The sequence below is a fragment of the Solanum dulcamara genome, chromosome 2 (genome assembly GCF_947179165.1).
Source record: "Solanum dulcamara chromosome 2, daSolDulc1.2, whole genome shotgun sequence".
Taxonomy (NCBI): domain Eukaryota; kingdom Viridiplantae; phylum Streptophyta; class Magnoliopsida; order Solanales; family Solanaceae; genus Solanum; species Solanum dulcamara.
In genome coordinates, this window is record NC_077238.1 from 77,974,684 (window position 1) to 77,995,610 (window position 20,927).

General features: G+C 35.1%; 2 protein-coding genes across 2 annotated transcripts in view; one reads left to right on the plus strand and one right to left on the minus strand.

Annotated features, from left to right (window-relative positions):
• The first annotated feature begins 2,881 nt into the window (after nucleotides 1–2,881).
• LOC129877703 (metacaspase-1-like) lies at nucleotides 2,882–6,619 on the plus strand. The gene is made up of 5 exons (XM_055953235.1): nucleotides 2,882–3,345; nucleotides 5,259–5,589; nucleotides 5,736–5,856; nucleotides 5,961–6,167; nucleotides 6,445–6,619. Exons 1-5 carry the CDS (start codon nucleotides 2,985–2,987, stop codon nucleotides 6,502–6,504), a joined length of 1,080 nt encoding a protein of 359 aa, XP_055809210.1. The 5' UTR covers nucleotides 2,882–2,984; the 3' UTR covers nucleotides 6,505–6,619.
• Nucleotides 6,620–7,437: 818 nt separating this feature from the next.
• Nucleotides 7,438–20,927, minus strand: part of LOC129880840 (ATP synthase subunit delta', mitochondrial-like) — a 57,661-nt gene continuing 44,171 nt past the window's right edge. Inside the window, exon 2 of the mRNA XM_055955065.1 lies at nucleotides 7,438–8,012. Within this exon, the coding sequence (XP_055811040.1) occupies nucleotides 7,668–8,012 (345 nt within the window). The 3' untranslated portion in view covers nucleotides 7,438–7,667. The remainder of the gene's footprint in view (nucleotides 8,013–20,927) is intronic.

Below are 20,927 nucleotides of genomic sequence, written 5' to 3' on the forward strand. Positions count from 1 at the left end.
AAGTGTCCATGATCAGTAGCCTTTTCCAGAAATATCAAGAGCAACAAATTCAAGTTTTAAAATATTAGACATGTTAAAAAAATAAAATTCTTACCTCTTTTATTACCTTCTTAAAAATATAGCTCAAAGCGACGGAGGCTCATGCTGTTAACGTGTTATAAAATTAACTAACTTGACAATTTAATAAAGGAAAGAGAGTAAGAGAATATAGAAAGAGTAGAAAGGATTTTTCTTTAGTATGTTTCTCCGCTTCTGTATCTTTCATTGTACAGAAACTTGTACAAATTATATAGGCACAGAAAATTGTCAATTTGCCCAAATATCCAAGTGGGTGGGTCCCACCTGAATAGAGACATCCAATACCAATAATGTAACAATAGCAATAGAAATCTGTGTTTTATTCTCTCATTAAACAAAGTGAAACCCCTCAATAGAAGCTTCTACCAAGTTGAATTTTAATAATGTTTGCCTCGTGTTAAATTGCTAAATCATTATCGTTATTATTTTATTCCATTAAAACAAGAATAAAATCAATGAAATTTTGTAGTGGAAAACCAAGTGCTATGTTCACTAGGGAGGATTAAGAGTATAAATTGTTTCCATAAGAATCACTTTTGAATAGGGTAACCGTAGCATCGAAAAATAGAATTGATTAGATTTTATTAAGTTTTATTTATAGTGATCATTTATTAAAGATTGGTTCTGACAATCAAATGATTGAATAATTAAGAGTAATTTACTAAAAGTAACATTGTGTATAAAATATTTTATGTTCATGTTAAATTTGGAGGAAAAGAAACACCTCAAAGAACGTGATATAAATAATTTAATATTAATTGAAATATTAATAATTACTTATACAATTCAAATCCGTGACTTATTAATCACACGCGTAGATTATTGTAACATTGCTTCAAAGCTCTTCTCCATAATTGTCTGATGAAAAATGAAAATTGTATTTCCCTCTCATCCTTCTTTTTTCCTTTTCTTTTTTTACTTTTTTGGCGTGGGGGGGGGGGGGGGGGGGGGAGGGGAGGGGAGGAGAGGTGCGGGGTTAAAGTTTTTGACATATTTATTACTACAAAATTATAATTCAGAAATTGTCGGGGTTTTTTTGGTGTAAAATTTAAGAGTTTAGGTATATATATATATATATATATATATATACAATACAGTATTTGTGTAATATTTCTTGAATGTCTAGCTATTCTTCAACGATACCATAATAACATGTCATATATTGTTATGGTATTATTGAGGATTTAGAAGTTTCACATTAAAGATTGAGGATTGACTTTTTGAAATAGTGATTGTAGGCGAGCATCAGTAGATATGAAGTAATTTCAGGCTTCTTCTTTTTCAACTCAATATAGTTATTCACGCTCATATTATTAGATATTTTCAACGGCAGAAATTCAGATGTATTTGCATATTTGATCTTCGTGTTTTCAGAAGCAATAATTTTAATTTGATTTGAGATTTGTGTGGAATCGAGTGTTGATTTGAATTGGGGAAGAAGAAGCATTGAGGAAGTAGGAGAACTGAATAAGAAGAAGAAGAAGAATTAGGAAGAAGGCAAATTAGGAAAGAAGGAGTGAATCGGAGAAGAAGGAGCACTGGGAAGAAGAAACGAACTTGAGAAGAAGAAGAATTGGGATATGAATTGTATTGAGATATTTATCAGTAATTATTTTATTTTTATGAAGCATGAGCTTAATTTTTTCAAAATAATATTATATCCTATTTGCTTTTCCGTGGAAGAGGCAGGGTGACTAGTTTCCTCTACCCATCATTTCCTTAGTTATTTAGCAACATTAGTTAGTATTTTTCTATTATCTTATTCTTCAATTTTTACTATTCTTGTTGCTTCTTTTGCTTTGTTCTTCTTGCTATTTTAGTATCATTATTTTTTTTCAATCCTACTTTAAATGTCACTTCTATGTAGGAATAAGTTTTACTTATATATTCTGTGTTGCTATTTTAGTATCATTATTTCTTTTAAATCCTACTTTAAATGTCACTTCTATGTAGGAATAAGTTTTACTTATATATTCTGTGTTGATATTAGTGGGTGCATGTTAGGGGGAATTTATGGTATACTAGAGGATCTTATACTTTGTTCTTTTCCTGCTATTAAAATTTATAACGTGTAAAATAATTATAAAATGTTATCTACGAAGTATTGTGTAAAAACTTTTGAGCTTACTTTATTTTTGTCAAAGTGTCTTTTCTAAACGGCTTTGACTACTTTGCAAATCTTCACTGTTTTATTAATAACTTTTCTTCTTTCGTCCATTCACGAGGTCCTTTTTAAGAAAATTAAAGAGAAAAATATAATTATCTAGCGAGAATCGTTTCGATTATATGTTACAATGTCATTATAGATGGAGACTAGTGAACGTAGGAAAGTTTTAGCTTAAACGCATTTGAAATAAGTCAATTCAAATAGACTCTTAGTCATATTTATCTTTATAATAGATCACTTATCTTATTTTTGATATTATATATTCATGTTCCACATGTTAAGGAGATTTACCTGCAGTATTATTTAGATAAATCCATAGTGTAAAACAAAATTATATTTACGTGTATATAACATACTATCAGGGGCGGATCAAGATTGTTGGCAGCTAGTTATAAATGGGTTCGCGTAAATTCAGTAACTTTTGTTCATACTTTATATACTGTATAACAAAATTAACTAAATATTTATAAATATTTAAATGTGAAACTATTTTTTGTTATAATATTAACTTGAAATCGTCATAACCTATAAACTCAAAATCCTCACTCCGCAACAAACATAAACCCTTTTTGAAACACTTATAAATAGAAGCTTACTCCCCAATTGAGCTAAACCAAAGATCTTTTCATAGTGGATCTTGACCTCTGTCTTATCTCTCTATTCTCCTTTTTTCATAAGAAACAATAATCTTGAACAAACATCATTACTCTTTTCATTTTCTTAATATTTTTTTGAAAATATGGTGAAGTTTGTGGAGTGTACCAATTGCCACACAACCTTACAACTCCCTAATGGTGCTCAGTCAATACGCTGCGCAGTCTGCTCCGCAGTGATGACTGACACAACCGGACCTCGGAGGAGGACCCAATTATCATCGTACATGAATAACTATTTCCTTATGTCCGGCCACGGGAGACCCGCGGCCGAACAGAGGATTCAACCCCCTCCAGCTTTTGGCCGGAAGAGGGCTTTGATTATTGGAATTACATATAAAAAAACTAAATATGAGCTCAAGGGATGCATCAATGATGCTAAATGTATGAAGTATTTGCTTGTCAATCGATTCAAGTTTCCTCAAGAATCTGTTATCATGCTCACTGGTAAAATATTTTCTCTTTTATTACTACTTTTTTGACAAATATTCAGATATAGGCGAAGTCAGAATTTTAACTTTATAGGTTCTGAATTTTAGAACGACGACTTCAATCGTTAATAATTGAGCTTAAACTTAATATTTGTAACATATTTTAATGAATTTCTTAACACAAATATACCGTTTGAACAAAAGCTACTTGGTTTGGCCGAACCCGTATCCGTAACGCAATAGATATATATAAAAGCATGTATATGCTATATGGACAGACAGTTTAGTGTTATTTAACATGAATGTTTATTACATGTAGAGAATTATGAAATAAATTTCTTATAACTGATCTGGTCGTGCAAATACTTTTTCATCATATTGTCCTCGATCAGTTCATAGAACTTAAACTCTATCGTTCTGGACGAATATTACTACTTGTGCTGTTAATAATGACCAAATCTTAGTATCTTAGTTGTCACTGTCAGCAGAAGTAGGTCTTGTTTGTTTGAGATATGATGTTTCGAAGCGTTTAATGTCATAATTTATAGTTAATGATCAAAACACATCTAAAGTATCTCGAATTTTCGAGTTTCATACATGAACTATTAGATGTCCAAGTTTTCTATCTGAACTATCACCAACTATTCATCAGAACACATCTTAACTATCCGTTGTTCTTTTTTCCGGCATGAAATATAATAAGATATGAAGTGTTAGCATACATAACTAAAATTCTAAGTGCAAAATAGGATTCCTTGATGCACCTTTCCACTATTTGGTCTGAACTAAGCATCTGATGCATAGAGTACTTAATATGTTAATCTACTTTAGAATTTCATTGAGTTGTCAATTAGCACATTTTAGAATATTTTCCCTCTCAAAATATTACTTTAAAGTTGCCTATAGCTTTCTTCAATCACACAGCTTTAAAGAAAATGAACCACTTTAAAATTTCACATTACTTTGTTCTTCTTCCATGCTTTATATGACTTATCATAGCTTTCTCCCAAAAAGGGAATTGCTTCCAAAGGAGTTGTTAATTCCTTAGACAGACTTCTCTTTTAACAATCATTCGTTATAACAACATTTCACTATAACAGCTAGTTATTTTTTATGTTATGTCATATTATACGTTTCTTATAACAACATTTCTCTATAGCAAGCAAACAATATTCAGACAATGATGTCGTTTTAAGGAGATTTGATTGTATAACCTGTGGAAATGAGATAAGTAGATAACTATGTTGGAGAAGCAACCGTTGATATTTATGAGCTTTAACCGACGTATAACTTTAACACTAAGAGCTATATTAGAAAGATTTCAGTTATATACACTGACAATACTTTTACCATTAGTATAATGAGCTTAAATAGAGTGACATTATCGGCGAGAATTCACATATAACCAACCTCAGTTTATTTGTCATCACTAAGAGCCTGTTTGGATGACTTATTTTAAGTAACTTATAAGTTGAAAACTGCTTATAAGTTATAAAAAAAAAGTAGGTGTAGCCCAACTTAAAATACATCCAAAAAAACCCAATTATTTATTGAAACTTATTTTAAGCACAAAATGACTTTAAGTTGGTCATCCAAACACTAAAAAAAGGTGATGAAAACAGCTTATAAGTAACTTATAAGCCAATCCAAACGGACTCTAAGTGGTTTCTTCCCATTTGCCTTAGCCTTAACTTGGTGGATAGGGTTACCTGGTATTTGTGTTGGTGAGAGATAGCACACACCCCATGTGTTAGTCAAGATGCGTGCAAGATAGCTCGAACACAACGATCATCACAACAACAAAAAAAGAACTTACCTGTGATTATTGATGTTGGCAAAACCTTTTTTTCCATCTTCTTGTCCTATCTATTCCACCAAAACTCATATTAACCAATCCTAACTTCTAATCTTCCATTTTCTTACTTACAGAAGAAGAAAGAGATTCACACAGAATTCCAACTATACAAAACATAAGGCAGGCAATTTACTGGCTTATGCAAGGTGTTCAAGCAGGGGATTCTCTGGTGTTCCATTTTTCTGGTCATGGCTTACAAAAAAGGAGCTACACTTCAGATGAAATTGATGGTTATGATGAAACACTTTGCCCCTTGGACTATGAAACAAAAGGAATGATTGTTGATGATGAACTAAATGCAACACTTGTTAGGCCTCTTCCTCGCGGTGCTAAGCTTCACGCCATCATAGATGCCTGTCACAGTGGTACTATGCTAGATTTACCATTTTTTTGTAGGATGGACAGGTCTGTGACACTACTACTTTTTGTTCTACTTAATGCTCAAATTTCTAGTAGGAAACCCCCTCTTGTCCGAAATATTAGTAGTCGTTTTATGTTTACTCTTATGATTAAGGCTATCAAACATCTTTCTTAAAAAAAAACTTATGCAGAACTGGACGATATGTGTGGGAAGACCATCGTCCTCGATCAGGAGTATGGAAAGGAACAAGTGGAGGAGAGGCTATATCTTTCAGTGGTTGTGATGATCATCAAAAATCAGCAGATACAAATGTAAAATTCACTTTTCCATCTAAAGTTTTAGATCTTCTTGAAATGGAACTTAGTGTAAATCAACCTAAGCAAAGCCAATTGAATGACTTACTACTTGATGACAGAGTTTGTCTAAGGTCATGTCAACTGGTGCAATGACCTTCTCTTTCATCCAAGCAATTGAGCGCGGACAAGGAACTACTTATGGAAGTATTCTGAATGCAATCAGATCTTCCATCCGCAGTTCTGATAGTGATTTAGGAAGCAACATCACCAGTTCTCTTCTCACAATGCTAATTACCGGGGGAAGCTCTGGCTTTGGGATGAGACAGGTAATTTTAACTTAAGAATACATTTACTGATATTGAATTGGTCTTCCAGTGTAAATGGATCATGTCTAAGTTAATTGATCGCTACAAATAGATATTTCCAGGAACAATATACCCAATGTAATCCCACAAAGTAGGGTCTCCCCATCTGGAGAAGGTAGAGTGTATAGAGTGGTATAGAGACTGTTTCTGATAGACCCTCGGCTCAAGAAAAACTGTTCATATTACTCAAAATGATGTTTGAAGTATATATATATCATTGTTTACCTTTTGGTTGCAGGAGCCCCAGTTGACTGCTAATGAGCCATTTGATGTGTACACCAGAAAGTTTTCACTATAACATCTTAAGCAATCTTACACACCTCCTGCTTTCATATAGTTTGGGTGCATAGATACCGATTGAAGTTATCGGAGAGAGAAATAAAGTCTTACTATCAATTCCTTTTGAATAAGGCTACACGCTGCTTCAAGCGTTTGAAACTAAAATCTTTGTTAGCATCTCTTTTAGATTTCCAGTTCTTCAACCTCTGTATTGCTAAATTTACTTAAATTTTCTTGCCTTCTCTTTTCTCTGTCCTGTTTCCTATTCAGAGAACAAATATAACGCTTCTTGGCATAACCTCCTAGAGAATATTTGTGTTTCCATGTAGTGAAAAGTTTTGATACAAGAAATACTTGTATGAACGCACTTCAGTATGGACTACGCGTTTATTCAATGTCGGACAACATTATGTCTATTTCTTTAGCAGACAGCATGACAGGGATAATGTAATAGCATTATTAAATTGAAGTTTAGTGAACTGCTAATTCACTGAGATTTGGTGCTTTACGCAACGATAGGAGACTCTTAAAAATGGTGCTACCACTAATAGAAAAAGAAAAGGAAATCAGTAAACAAAGGCCTCTTTTTGACCTTCAAGTTCACATTGGACGTAGGCAATACTGCTAATTGCTAGCTTTCAACGATAGCGTCATGAGTTCTTATTTACAAGGCAAAACTTGGTTCACGTAACATCAACTCGAGCTAAAATGTTTTTTTTTTTACATTTCTCAAGCCTACAAAAAGGTATATAACTATATATTGTAAATGAAATGCTGTTCAAGGCAATGATTCAAGTAATGCTGGGTTCTGAAACAGATATTAAATGTATGTAAACCAAGGACTACGAAAAGCTCTGTAACGGCAACTACAGAGACATGGAGTGAGAACTGGAAACCCACCCAAAAAGTGCACCCCAAGCTAGAAATTAGGGAGCATGAGAATGCAGGATAATTCTTTTTGAACAATCTATTCTCATTACTGCAGTTTAGCATACAGCTTATATAGCAGCAAATAAGATATGTAAAGAAACCTTGTCCGGAGCATTTATTCAAGTAATGCAGGACTTAAAATAGAAATCATCATCATCATCAGCTTATGCAAAAAGGATGAAGTAGTTTTATCAATCAGACACAAAGGAAAACAGAAAGTTCACCAAGGACAAAGACTGTATTGCTGTTTGCTTAACCAGTGAGGGCAGCATTAAGGGCGCTGTGTACATCAACTCCTATCTGGGCTTCAGCTTTTTCTACATCGGTTGATGCCGTGCTTAGCTTCTGAGTGAACTCAGTGAGGCCCTTTTGAACCAAATTGGGGTCGATGCGATCAAGTGGTACAGCTTCAATAGCAATTATATCCGCAAAAGAATTTGCATGAACAAATGCAAATCCACCACTCACAAAGTACTTGTTCACATCGTTGCCCTCGTGAACTGATAAGATACCAGGCTTCAGCTCAGCAATTGTCGCTACATGCCCAGGTAAAACACCCATCTGTCCTGTCGTTGCAGGGATTATAACCATGTCAACCTGGATATAATGCAAAATGGAGGAGCAGCTTGAATCAGATTTTCAGAGCCATTTGATGCACATTCATCATAAGCATACTATTAAACCTCACACAAGTATTCCCACATAATTGACAAATGTTGAAACATTGAGCTAGAAAATGTTTCTCTGGTTTATTAATAGTCAGCATACAATGTAAACTTAATGAGACTACAGTAAGAAACTGAAATAAATCAGCAGTTTGTGGAGCACCCTCGGAAATTAACAAAATTTTAATAATGACAAGTTTGTCAAAAGACAACAAACTCCACACTGACCAGATTCTTGAGAAATTCAATACCAATTGAACTGCTATATTAAGGTTGTTGCGTTATTGCCTTGTAGCATAAACTGATCATTTAAACCAAGCAAAACCAAATTTAAATATACAAATTGAAGAGCATATTATTAGTTGTTTTTCCCACAACAATGACTGCTAAGTGCTAACTAATTCACTCCTAGAAAAGAAGATTTCATAAGGATTTCTGCATGAAATTACTACTCCCTCTGTCCAAAATAAGTGTCACTTTAGCTTATTCATACTTACAACAACAACAACAACAACAACCCAGTGAAATCCCACAACATGGGGTCTGGGGAGGGTAGAATGTACGCAGACCTTACTCCTACCAAGGTAGGACGGCTGTTTCCTGGAGACCCTCGGCTCAGTAAAAGCATAAATGCATAAAAAAATGTTAGATAAGAATAGAAAATTAAAAGCTTTATGAGAAAAACAACAAACAAATAACGAATAAATGACAAATAAATACAAATAAATAAAGACTAATAACAAATAACGATTAAATAAATAATGAAAGCGTCACAGGTAAAATTGAGTAATCAAAGCATAGAAAGTAATAAATAATAACAGAAATAACAGAAATAACAGAAATCAGAAGTCAAAGCGCAAGAGATCGTAATGCACTACTACACCTATGAATAGAGAAGAATAACGAGACTATGAACTAGCCTTCTATCCTAATGTGGGTCCTCCACACCCTCCTATCTAAGGTCATGTCCTCCGTAAGCTGTAACTGCGTCATGTCCTGTCTAATCACCTCTCCCCAATACTTCTTCGGCCTACCCCTACCTCTTCTGTAACCATCCATGGCCAGCCTCTCACACCTCCGCACTGGGGCATCTGTGTCTCTCCTCTTCACATGTCCATACCATCTCAGTCGTATTTCCCGCATCTTGTCTTCCACCGAGGCCACTCCTACCTTGTCCCGAATAGCCTCATTTCTAATCCTGTCGCTCCTGGTGTGCCCACACATCCATCTCAGCATTCTCATCTCAGCAACTTTCATCTTTTGAATGTGAGAAGTCTTAACTGGCCAACACTCCGCCCCATACAGCATAGCCGGTCTAACCACCACTTTGTAGAACTTGCCCTTAAGTTTTGGTGGCACATTCTTGTCACATAGCACTCCGGAAGCGAGCCTCCATTTCATCCACCCTACCCCAATACGATGTGTGACATCATCGTCAATCTCCCCGCTGCCTTGCATGATAGACCCAAGATACTTGCAACTACTTCTCTTTTGGATGACCTGAGCACCAAGCCTAACTTCAACATCAACCTCTTGAGGTGTCTCACTGAACTTGCACTCTAAGTACTCTGTCTTTGTCCTACTCAACTTAAACCCTTTAGACTCCAAGGTATGTCTCCAATCCTCCAGCTTAGCGTTAACTCCGTGGCGAGTCTCATCGATCAGGACTATGTCATCCGCGAAGAGCATACACCATGGCACCGCACCTTATAAAGAAGGTATAGTTTACTAAATTATACCTATTTATTAGATGTTTCTTGAGAATTGAGCACGATTAAAAAGTAGTTCTTTAGTACAAGGGTATACTTGGAAAAAACATACTAATTTTTGTCTTAAGTTCCTAAGATGACATTTATTTTGGGACAAATATTTATTGCTAAAGCGGCACTTATTTTGGGACGGAGGGAGTAATTAGCAAGAATAACAGCCTGTTTGGATGGGCTTTTAGCTTTTGGCGTATCTTTGTCTTTTTGGCTTAAAAACGAGTGCTTAAAAACACTTTTTTATTTTGCCCAAAAACTTCAAAAGTGCTTAAAAGCTATTTTAACTTAAAACACTTAAAATAAGTCAATCCAAACAAGCTCTAAGATGCAAAAGGCTTCAGTTTGAAAAAACCTTCATGAAGCTTAGATTTGATTCACTTGTCACTGCCAACAAAAATTCCTTTGATTCAATTGATCCCTTAGGAAACGGTATAAAAACAACATCCAGAGTGGGTACTCCTATTGTCCCACTTGACCTACTTAACATTTTAGAATGTCTCCCAAAATGTAAATTATAAATACATCCCATCTCCTATACTCAAACTAGTAAGAGTAGTTTTATTTGTTGTGTGGTCACCCATTTAAAAGCTTAAATTGTTAGAATGGTTGCACTTTGATTTATTTAATTATATCTTCAACAAACTTATGCATGCAGGCCTGATTCTTTTTGATGAACCAAGCACAAAGAGATATTTTTTACGACGGTGATACTTGAACATAGAACCTCTAACTACTCTGATGTAATATTGAGGTGTGTGATCACCATCTAAAAACTTAGGGGTCGTTTGGTATGAATGATAACACCAAATAGTCCCGGGATCAAATTATAGTGCCACTTAATTTGTTGTTTGGTTGGCAAATCCAGGATAACTTGCTCCGGGATTAATAATTAGTACCGGAATAAGTATCCTCCTCTTGGGTGGAATAGTAATCCCGAGATAACTTATCTCGAGATAAAATAGGGGAAATGACAAAAATATATCTTTAAACCCGTTTTATACATCCCTTTTCACATTCAACGTATATTCATATTATTTTTAATACCATGTATCCCACTTGTGGGATTTCACTAGGTATGTTATTGTCGTTTTTGTTTTAATACCATGTTTAATAACATTCACAATCTTTACTACTTATTTTTATGATAATTCTTCATATTTTTCTATTAAGAAATTACACTATATAAATATAATTTTTATTTATTAATTTATTTGATTAATTCTTATGTTTATTTATATTTCTCCACTACTAAATTACATATTATATATTCTTTTAGTATATTCTTTTAGTCTAAAAGAATATATTCTTTTAGTATATTCTTTTAGTTGAAGGGGAGCCTTGGAGTAACTGGTAAAGTTGCTGCCATGTGACCAGGAGGTCACGGGTTCAAGCCTTGAAAATAGCCTCTGGCAGAAATGCAAGGTAAGGCTGCGTACAACAGACCCTTGTGGTCGGGCCCTTCCCCGGACCCTGCGCATAGCGGGAGCTTAAGTGCACCGGGCTGCCCTTTTATATTCTTTTAGTCACTAGAAAGCTTGTATTTTATATATCAATTAAAATGAAAAGTTTAATATTTTACAATTTAAGAGTGATATGTGCTTAAATGAAGAGATTAAAATAATAAATCATCTATTACTTTAACAAATTTAAGATGGAAGTTCTAGTTTTAAGCAATTGGAACATATACTGCACATCCAAATATTCTAAGATGGGAAGTGTTTGGCTCCTGACCAAAAGTCAATTGTAATGGGGAGACTTTATGATAACTTGTGGGTCTGATCCGCACAAGACTTGCTACATGCAAAATAGGATAACCCTATAATGAAATGAGAAGTTTTGTTCTCATAAGTATTTGTCTAGCAATTAATTGGAAACGTTTAATCAATGATTCCGCTAGACCATTTTGAGTATGAACATGAGCAACCGGATGCTCAATTGTTATTTCAGTGGACAAACAATAATCTTTAAATGCTTGAGATGTGAACTCGTCAGCATTATCAAGACGAATTGTCTTTATTGCATAATCTGAAAATTGTACTCTTAATTTGATTATTTGAGCAAGTAATCTCGCAAATGTCATATTATGAGTTTATAATAAGCACACATGTGACCATCTTGTAGATGCATCTATTAAAATTATATAATATTTAAATGATCCACATAATGGTGAATGGGCCCACATATATCACCTTGTATATGTTCCGAAAATGCTGGAGATTCATTTTCCACTTTGATTATTGATGGTCTATGGTCTAGTAATCAATTTACCTTGAGAACATGCAACACAAAAGAATTCTTTAAATTGAACAATCTTTTAGTTCTTCAAAGAGTATTCATGTGAACTCTCAATTATTTTGCACATCATATTAGAGTACTTCAACGGCTCATGGGTGGAATCTTAGCTGTTGTGCTAAGACCCAGAGAAGCGCAAAGTCCCTTGGTTCGATGTATTGCCAGAGAACTATTAACTTCTTTAGTTATACAGCCTCTTCTGAATTTTGCAAGCCCTGCGTGAGTTAATCTCTTACAAATGTGTACCATCAAAATTTAGTTTCTCAGTTTACATAACTTTATCTATATCTGTGATGCTTTCAGCAGCTAGGTTTATACCATGGAATTAGAAGGTTGTATGTTTGGTTATGCATTACTTTGAGAAGAAAGAGCCTTATAGTATAGCTGCTAATTGGTTGTAAGGATCTAAAGTTGTTGATTACTGCCTTACTGTTCAGTAATTGTTACTAGTGAGAACTAAGACTCATTGTACTGCCTCCGCAGTTGGGGGTATTGAGTATATTTTTTGTTTTTTTCATGTGGAATATATTAGATTCAGAGTGGTTGTTTTTGCCTTTTTAGTCATGATATTAAGGTCTGCATAGCTATGAAGTTCTAGTATTTATGTTTAGGATGTCATCAATACATTACACTTGAGCGACATAGACAGCTAGTCCAAAGCTTAGATTGTTCTTTGGTGATTCTTTATGGTTAAGAAAGTTCTTGATGGTTCTTTTTTTCCCGTTCGTGATTCTATTTGTTATTTTCTTTTGAGTACTAAGATGATTGGAAAGAAACAAGAAAGAGGATCTTGATCCCCTCCACCCAAACACCCCGGGAAAAAAATATGAAAAGGAAGAGCGCTGGGAGAGAGGAAAAATGGCTTCTTCTATAGATAGAAGTATGCTTACACTGAGGAAAGTTACTTTTTTTCTCCTCACCTTTTTCCCTTCCTGCCTCAGCATATTTTGACTTTTGCTCTGCTTTTGTTTTCTTTTTCCATTTTTTGTTATTGCAGTTGGTGTTTGATGACGAGGAAGATAGGCACACTGTATATGTTTTCAGCTAATATAGAAAAGTTATTTGAAATGAAAGTTGAAACAATGGCATAAGGCTCAAAGGACTAGTACAATTTACAGAATAATTTTTTAGTCAAGTAGTTAAAATGAACTGTATTTACAATTTATTTTTTAGTGTAAAGAGTCTTTTGTCGAGGATGCTGAATCCATTTTGAAATTTTTGGAAGCCTTGTAAAGCACACAGGGGCCTTTTTTTGTAAATATTGTTGCCAATTGAGTCGTCCTACCTTGATAAGAGTAAGGTCTACATACACTTTACCCTCTCCAGACCCCACATTGTGAGATTTCACTAGGTTGTTGTTGTTATTGTATCATATTAGAACCGGGATGGCCCAACTGGTCATGCCAAATAATAAAATCAATTGAGTTAATAAACCTTTGGTTTACTATGACATGCGTTTCAACCATGCTAATACTTGTGAAGTATAAGTCGGATGAAAGAACAGGTAACTTTTTAAGTATAAACTTTTTTCCCAACGTCATTGTAGTAATGTAAAGATATTCATTCTTTTCATCATTTGTAGTCTTAATATGATAACTATTTTGATGAATGTCTTTGCAACTTAATAAGTTTCAAAGAAACTTATTACAATATAATGCTTCATTAATTGTTAAATTTGTTCCTCCGACAAGTACAATTTTAGCTTTTTCGTATCTTTCAATTAATCTTGTACTACCAGATATTGTATTAACTTTAGCTTCTTTCATAATCAAATAAGAGAAATATTTATTATCTCTTAAAATAGTGTGTTGTGGCACTATCAATAAGACATATATCATCATAATTGTTTTTGAATCCAACTGATGACTGGAATTTCCATATTCTTCATAAACAAAAGATGCATTAGAAGAACGTGAAAAAAACTAATAACATAAGAAACTTTAAGAAACTATACTGCCTTAAGAAACATTTTACGAAGGATAACATAATATCAAACATAATAAAAAAATAATAACTATTTTTATCCCTAGTTAGATGATCAATTCTTCAGTCAACATTCATAAAATCTTCAGCTTCCAAATGAGTAATATTTGGTAGATCTTTGAAAGCATCATCTTTATAATCAAGATTCGCCTCAATATCTTCATATTTATTTGAGGGAGTTTCTTCATTATCATCATTCCGAAAATTCAAGTGTGCCTCTACATTATTATCTCTTCTTTTGAGAGAGGCTTGATAAAGTTTCACAAAATAATCGAGCGTACGACATTCACGTGCCCAATGACCTTTCATACCACATCGGTGGCAAATATTGGATTTACCTCTAGAAGAATTATTTTGAGGAACTTTATTGTTCTCGTGTTTATTTCCATCATGATGAAGATAATTGTTTCTTCATCATCCACGTCCTCGCCCACATCCACGGCTGCGGCCGCGATAATTATTTTATCTTGATTCAGACTGATTATTTATTGCTACAACATTCGTTTCAGGAAATGGAGCAGCCCTAGTGGGACGGGCTTCATGATTTTTTATCAGCAAAGCATTATTTTTCTCAGCCACAAGTAGGCATGTAATTAATTCAGAATACTTCTTAAACCTTTTTTCATGATATTGTTGTTGTAGCAACACATTTGAAGAGTGAAAAGTGGAAAGAGTTTTCTCAAGTAAGTCATCATCAGTGATAGTATCTCCACATAATTTTAACATGGAACTTACCTTGTGGATAGCAGAATTATACTCTGTCACAGTTTTAAAATCTTGAAATCGAAGGTGCATCCAGTCATATCGGGCTTTTGGTAACACTATAAGTTTTAGTTGGTGATATCGATCCTTCAAATTAGTCAATAATTTAAGGGGGTCTTTCACAGTTAAATATTCATTTTTTAATCCTTAATGAATATGATGACGGAGAAAAATTATGGCCTTTGTTTTTCTTGGTTTGATGCTTTATTTTCTTGTTTAATAGTATCACCAAGACCTTTAGCGTCAAGGTGAATTTTAGCATCAAGGATTCATGATAAATAATTTGACGTGATGACAACTGATATAGAAATTAATTTAGAAATAACAAAGACAACTAAAATAAAATTTCTTCAGTAGATATACCTGATATAGAAGTTAATTTGTTTGAAGAAAATTAGAGTTTCGTGCTCATAACGTGTTATAAAATACAGTAACTTAACAAAATAAGAAGGAGAGACTAAGAGAAAAGAAAGAGAAAATTAAGAGATGTATTCGTCATTTTTTCTTTGTGTATCATATTTTTACATTGCAAAGTATGTAATTTATAGACAAAACAAATAATGGACACAAGTGGACAACCACCCCACTTGTTCTTTAACCGGAAACAATTTTATCTCAGAAAAATTAGAAAACATTTTGTGTGCAAAAAGTTATAGCTGTTATAAAATTAATTAACTTGACAATTTAATAGAGGAAAGAGAGTAAGAGAATATAGAGAGACTAGAAAGGATTTTTCTTTCATATGTTTCTCTACTTCTATATCTTTCATTGTGCACAAACTTGTGCAAATTATATAGGCACAAAAAGTTGGCAATTTGCCCAAATATCCAAGTGGATGGGTCCCACTTGGATAGAGACATCCAATACCAATAATGTAACTGTCACGCCCCGGGAGGGTACCCTAGACGTAACCGGCACTCAGAAATTATTTCTGGCTCCCAAGCGAACCACATAGCCTGATCACACATCCGTTCCTTCATTCAATCAGCGGAAGATAAAAAAAATAAAGAGAATATTCGGCGGGCAACTCAAAACATCAATCTAACTCAAAGAATAAAGGTCGTGGGCCAACATTCAACTAAAATATTTGTCATTTAAAGATAGTTTGACAAGAATAACTCAAGGATAGAAATACACAATCGACCCATCACTATCTAGTCTATGAAGCCTCTATCACTGCTATCTAATTGGTGTCAATGACATGTTCATGGCTACCTCAAATAAAAATGGAAAGGGCTAACTTAACGCAAGAATAACAAAAGCGGTGTCCTCCGAATGTAGGGGAGGACTCACCAATACGCTGAGTGTGAATAGATCCCCAATGGTGCTCCTATTGACAATCTTTTAAACCTGTCTCTACATCATGAAATGATGCAGGTCCAAATGGACGTCAGTACGTGGAATGTACGAGTATGTAATAGGGCAGAATGAAACAAATCTCAAGGAAGACTAGCATCGATCCGAATATTTTAGATCAGAAGATAAGAGAGACTCACATAAGACGTCATAAGTCTAAAGTAAGAATACATTTCTAGACAAAGACCAATCACACATCATACAATCCAATCCAATCATACACAATACAGTTCAATCAAATCATATATCATCCGATTCAATCCAATCATATACAATCGGTTCAACCCGATCATATACGATCCGATCCAATCCAATCGTATATCCTTCCATTAAACCCAATCAACATATCATCTAATCCAATCCAAGTCCAATCGTACACTATCAAATCACAATTCATCTAATCTAATCTGATCAATGTAATTAACTCACAATCAACTCAAGGGGCTCAACTCAATAAATATGAAAATTAAGTTATGCAATGTCTTATAACTCAACTCAATCATCTACAATCACAATCAAACTAATCAGATCAAGCACAATCCATTCAATTGGGAGTTTTTCTAACCGACAACCATCACCATATGAGCGAGTGATAGTACAACAAGCCGACATTATTGTCGCATCCGTTCATACCTTGCCAGGGTATGAACGTATCAACCAATCATAGATTCAATCCAACCAAGTCCTATAATGTTAGGACAAACATTTTGGGGAAGCATCCGACTTTAACGGTTCAATCCCCTCCTACGTTTGGCGACGTAGTTATTGGGTTCGAGTATGGACTTTACTCTTACCCAATTAGGTGCTCGATACTCCTCCCAAGACTCAATATGCTCATATCTATCAGGTGAGTAAGATACTCATTTAGTCTCATTGGACTCTTTTCAAAACTCAACTCAAATCTGGTATCATTGGACCTTTTTTTAAATCGACTCATCTCAAATCATCAAACTCTTCCTTTAAAATTTATGCAACCTCAACTCAATCTCAAAATCGATATTTTTAAAGTAAAAATGCTCAACTCATTTATAATCAAAATACTCGTGTTCAAAAATAATTAAAAGACTCCTCAAACTCCACTCATGCTTAAACCTTTTTTAAATCATAGATGAAAATAATCATTTCTTAAACTCAAAAATAGTGTATAAATAGTTTATGCAAAAATGCTCACAAATCATTTATTTAAAACTCCTTCTCAAAAGATCCTTTATTTTCAAAATACTCATAAGACTCCAATCAACTCAGATTATGCAAATCACATATCACATAATCACATTAGACTCCAATCCGCTTCATCACATAACATCCTCATCAACATACATCTTCATCAATCATTCAAGTCATATTAAATAATCACCATTCACATCATCACTCACACCATCATGTGAATGAAACATGAATCCATACTCTCAACAAAACTCAACTCAAGAATATCGTCAATACCTATAAATCTATTACAAAGATACATTTGTAGTCAATAATATGAAAATTAACTATTTAGTAACTCAAGTCATTAAAATCATCAATCAACCATTAGTATCTAAAAACATTCCATAGTTTAGGGAAAACTTTCAAGGAAACCTTCCTAGAAGGTGCAACTCTTTCACAACTCCTAACCAACATATCTATGGGCATATGGAAGAACTCAATCCATATTTTAGGTTAGCCTTACATACCTTGTGAAGGCTTTGAAGAGACCTTGATGTTAGACCTTCAATGGGAGGCTTGAATCCTTGAAACCCTTGAAGGCACCCTTTGTTGGAGATGGATTTGGAGAAGAAGAAGAAGAAGAAGAGAGCGAAATTTTTAGGGCTTTTTAGAGAGAGGGGGGACTGAAAAATAGTCCCAAAATGTTCAAGTATAGGGTATATATAATTAGGGAAAAGTCCAAGTTGCCCCTCTTTAAAAATCTAAAAAATTGGGCAAAAACCTTACTGGTGCTATAGTGGCGTGTCGCGCCACTGCAGCGCCAAGCCAAAATAGGCTTAAAACCCTGCACATCTAATAGTGGCGCATCGCGCCAAGCCCCAAACTACTGAGGATATTTTCTGGCGCTATAATGGCGTGGGGCGCCATTGGAGCGCCAAGCCTAAATTTCGCCCAGGCCTGAAATTCCTGCAGTACTAGTCTGTAGTAAAATGGCCATAACTTTTGACTCCGAACTCCAAAAATTACAATCTTGGTGGCGTTGGAAAGAAGACTCAAAGAAATTTAATTTGGTAGGTTGTGGGCCACAAATTCTTTATATCCTAGGAGATATGGTCGTTTGAAGTTGACCCTTATACTAACTCGTCCAAAAACTTAATCGATTGGAGTTCTTTGCACTCGACTTGGTGTTAGAGATCCCTTATGACCCCTAAACACATCTAACACACTTCAAATACTTAGGAATTAATCCTAACTCATGTGTAGAATTACAAGTCCTCCTATCTGAGTCTATCCACACGTGAAGAAATATTCGAGTCTTTGCGAAAAAAATTCCAGGGTGTCACAGTAACACTCCCCTTTGGATGTCAAATTTTTTTTTTACAAGAAATAATATACATAGTTATTGTAAACATCCATAAATATTGTGCCTCATTAAAACCTTACTAAAAAAACTCAGTGGGAAAAAGCCTAGTGAAGGAAAAAGAGTACACAAATTTGGTAATACGCCTTGAGTGCTGCCTCATTAAACATCTTATGTAACACCCTTAAAATCTTCCCTAAGATTTTGACCCTTCTTGTATATAGATAGGGTTAAACTCGAGTATTGAGGAGTGTATGCATGAGCTAGGATGAGTCCCCGAGAAATTTAAGGGTGTTAGAGGTGATGGGGGGTCATAAAGGACCCCTAGGACCAAGCTAAGTCCAAAAGATCCGTCGTGGCTAAGTGTTAGGATGAGTTTGTATAAGGGATTGACTTTTAACGGCCTTATCTTTTGAAAGACGACAATCTGGGTGGCCCACGACCTATCAAATTAAAGGTCGTCGAGTCTTCTTTCCAATGCCACCAAGAATGTAAATTTTGGAGTTCGGAGTCAAAAAATATGGTGATCCTAAGATAAACTGTCACGGCGGGGATTTCAGGCCTGGGTTGAAATTCTAGGAAAAGGCTTGGCGCCCGAGTGGCGCGATGCGCCACTATCGCGCCAGAAACATGCCTCAATAGTTTGGTCCCTGGCGCGGCACACCACTACGAGGTGTGCAGGGTTTTTCAAGCCAAATTTCCAGAACCCAGAAAATATGGCCTTGGCGCCGTAAGGGCGCGACGCGCCACTATCGCGCCAAGAACATGCCTCAGTAGTTTGGTCCTTGGCGCGGCGCGCCACTACGAGATGTGCAGGTTTTAGGCGTAATCAGCCTGGCGCTGCAATGGCGCGATGCGCCACTATCGCGCCAGAAGCATTTTTCCCTATTTTTAGAACGTTTTGAGAAGGGGCAATTTGGGAACTTACCCAAATTATATATGTATCACCCTAGGCCAATTTGGGATCATATTTTGTAGCCCTCACTCTCTCTCTAAAAGCCCTAGGAGTTTTCCTCTCTCTCTCTCTCTCTTCTTCTTCTTCTCCATTTCCAACAAGAAGAGTTCCAAGAGCTTCAAGATTTGAGTTCTCCATTGAAGACCCAACATTAAGGTTTTCTTCAAATATTCATTAAGGTATGTAAGGCTATCGAAAATATGGGTTGAGTCCACCCATGTGCCCTACTCTTGCTTTGAGGTTAGAGGTCCATGAGACTGGAGTTTCTTGGTATGGCTTGTGTTTGAATGAGTTTTGTCTCCTATTAATTTGACTTTATTTGTGTTGATGTTGTTGAGCTAAGAGTTTCTAAAACCTTCATATTAGTATGAGTTGATGGAGATGAGTTATTACTATATTTTGTTGATCTCTTTAACCATGTGATTATGTTGCATAAGTCAATTACCTTAAATATGCTATTTTATTTGAATTGTGGGCTAAAGCCATAGAGTTGTAATGAGTCTCAAGGAGATGTCATAAATATTTATCTAAAAGAGGCTTGATTGAGTTAATTAGAGGATAGAATTGACGAGTGGACAAGGTCCTAAAAGAGACTTGCCATTATGACTTAATTGAGTTGAAATGAGAACAGAATTGATGAGGTGGCAATGTTCCACATGAAACTAGCCATGAAGGCTTGTTTGAGATGATTGGAGAGAGTTTTATGAGCATGGAGTCATGGGAGGAGTATCGAGCATCGAAGCGGGTGAGAGTACAGTCCATACTCGAACCCCAGAAACTACGCCGCCAATCTAGGTGGGGATGGAACCGTTAAAGTCGGATGCTTCCCATGGGATCGAACCATTAAAGTTGGATGTTTCCCATTTTTATTATCCTAAAATGATAGGACTTGACTAATCGATGGTATCCATGATTAGGGAGATGTTCATACCTTGGCAAGGTATGGACGGATGTGGCAACGACGTCTAATTATTATACTATCACTGGCTTTAGGTCTTGATAGTGCTCCGAGTCAGTTGAGTTGAGTGGCTTATGAGTTGGTCCTGTCTAAACTACTTCTTATTAGACTTAGGATACTTGACTGAGTTGCTATATGCTTATGAGTTGGTCCTGTCTAAACTACTTCTTGTTAGACTTAGGACACTTGATTGAGTTGCTATATAATTATGAGTTGAGATCCTGAGTTGATATTGATGTTTTTTGATGTTTGTTTCATCCGGCCATATT

What these genes read in the sequence shown, in the direction of transcription:
- LOC129877703 (XM_055953235.1), top strand. Translation starts at nt 2,985, where the DNA reads ATGGTGAAGTTTGTGGAGTGTACCAATTGCCACACAACCTTACAACTC. An exon ending in AAAAATCAGCAGATACAAAT is followed by an intron (nt 5,857 to 5,960) that starts GTAAAATTCACT and finishes ACTTGATGACAG; the next exon opens with AGTTTGTCTAAGGTCATGTC. An exon ending in CTGGCTTTGGGATGAGACAG is followed by an intron (nt 6,168 to 6,444) that starts GTAATTTTAACT and finishes TTTTGGTTGCAG; the next exon opens with GAGCCCCAGTTGACTGCTAA.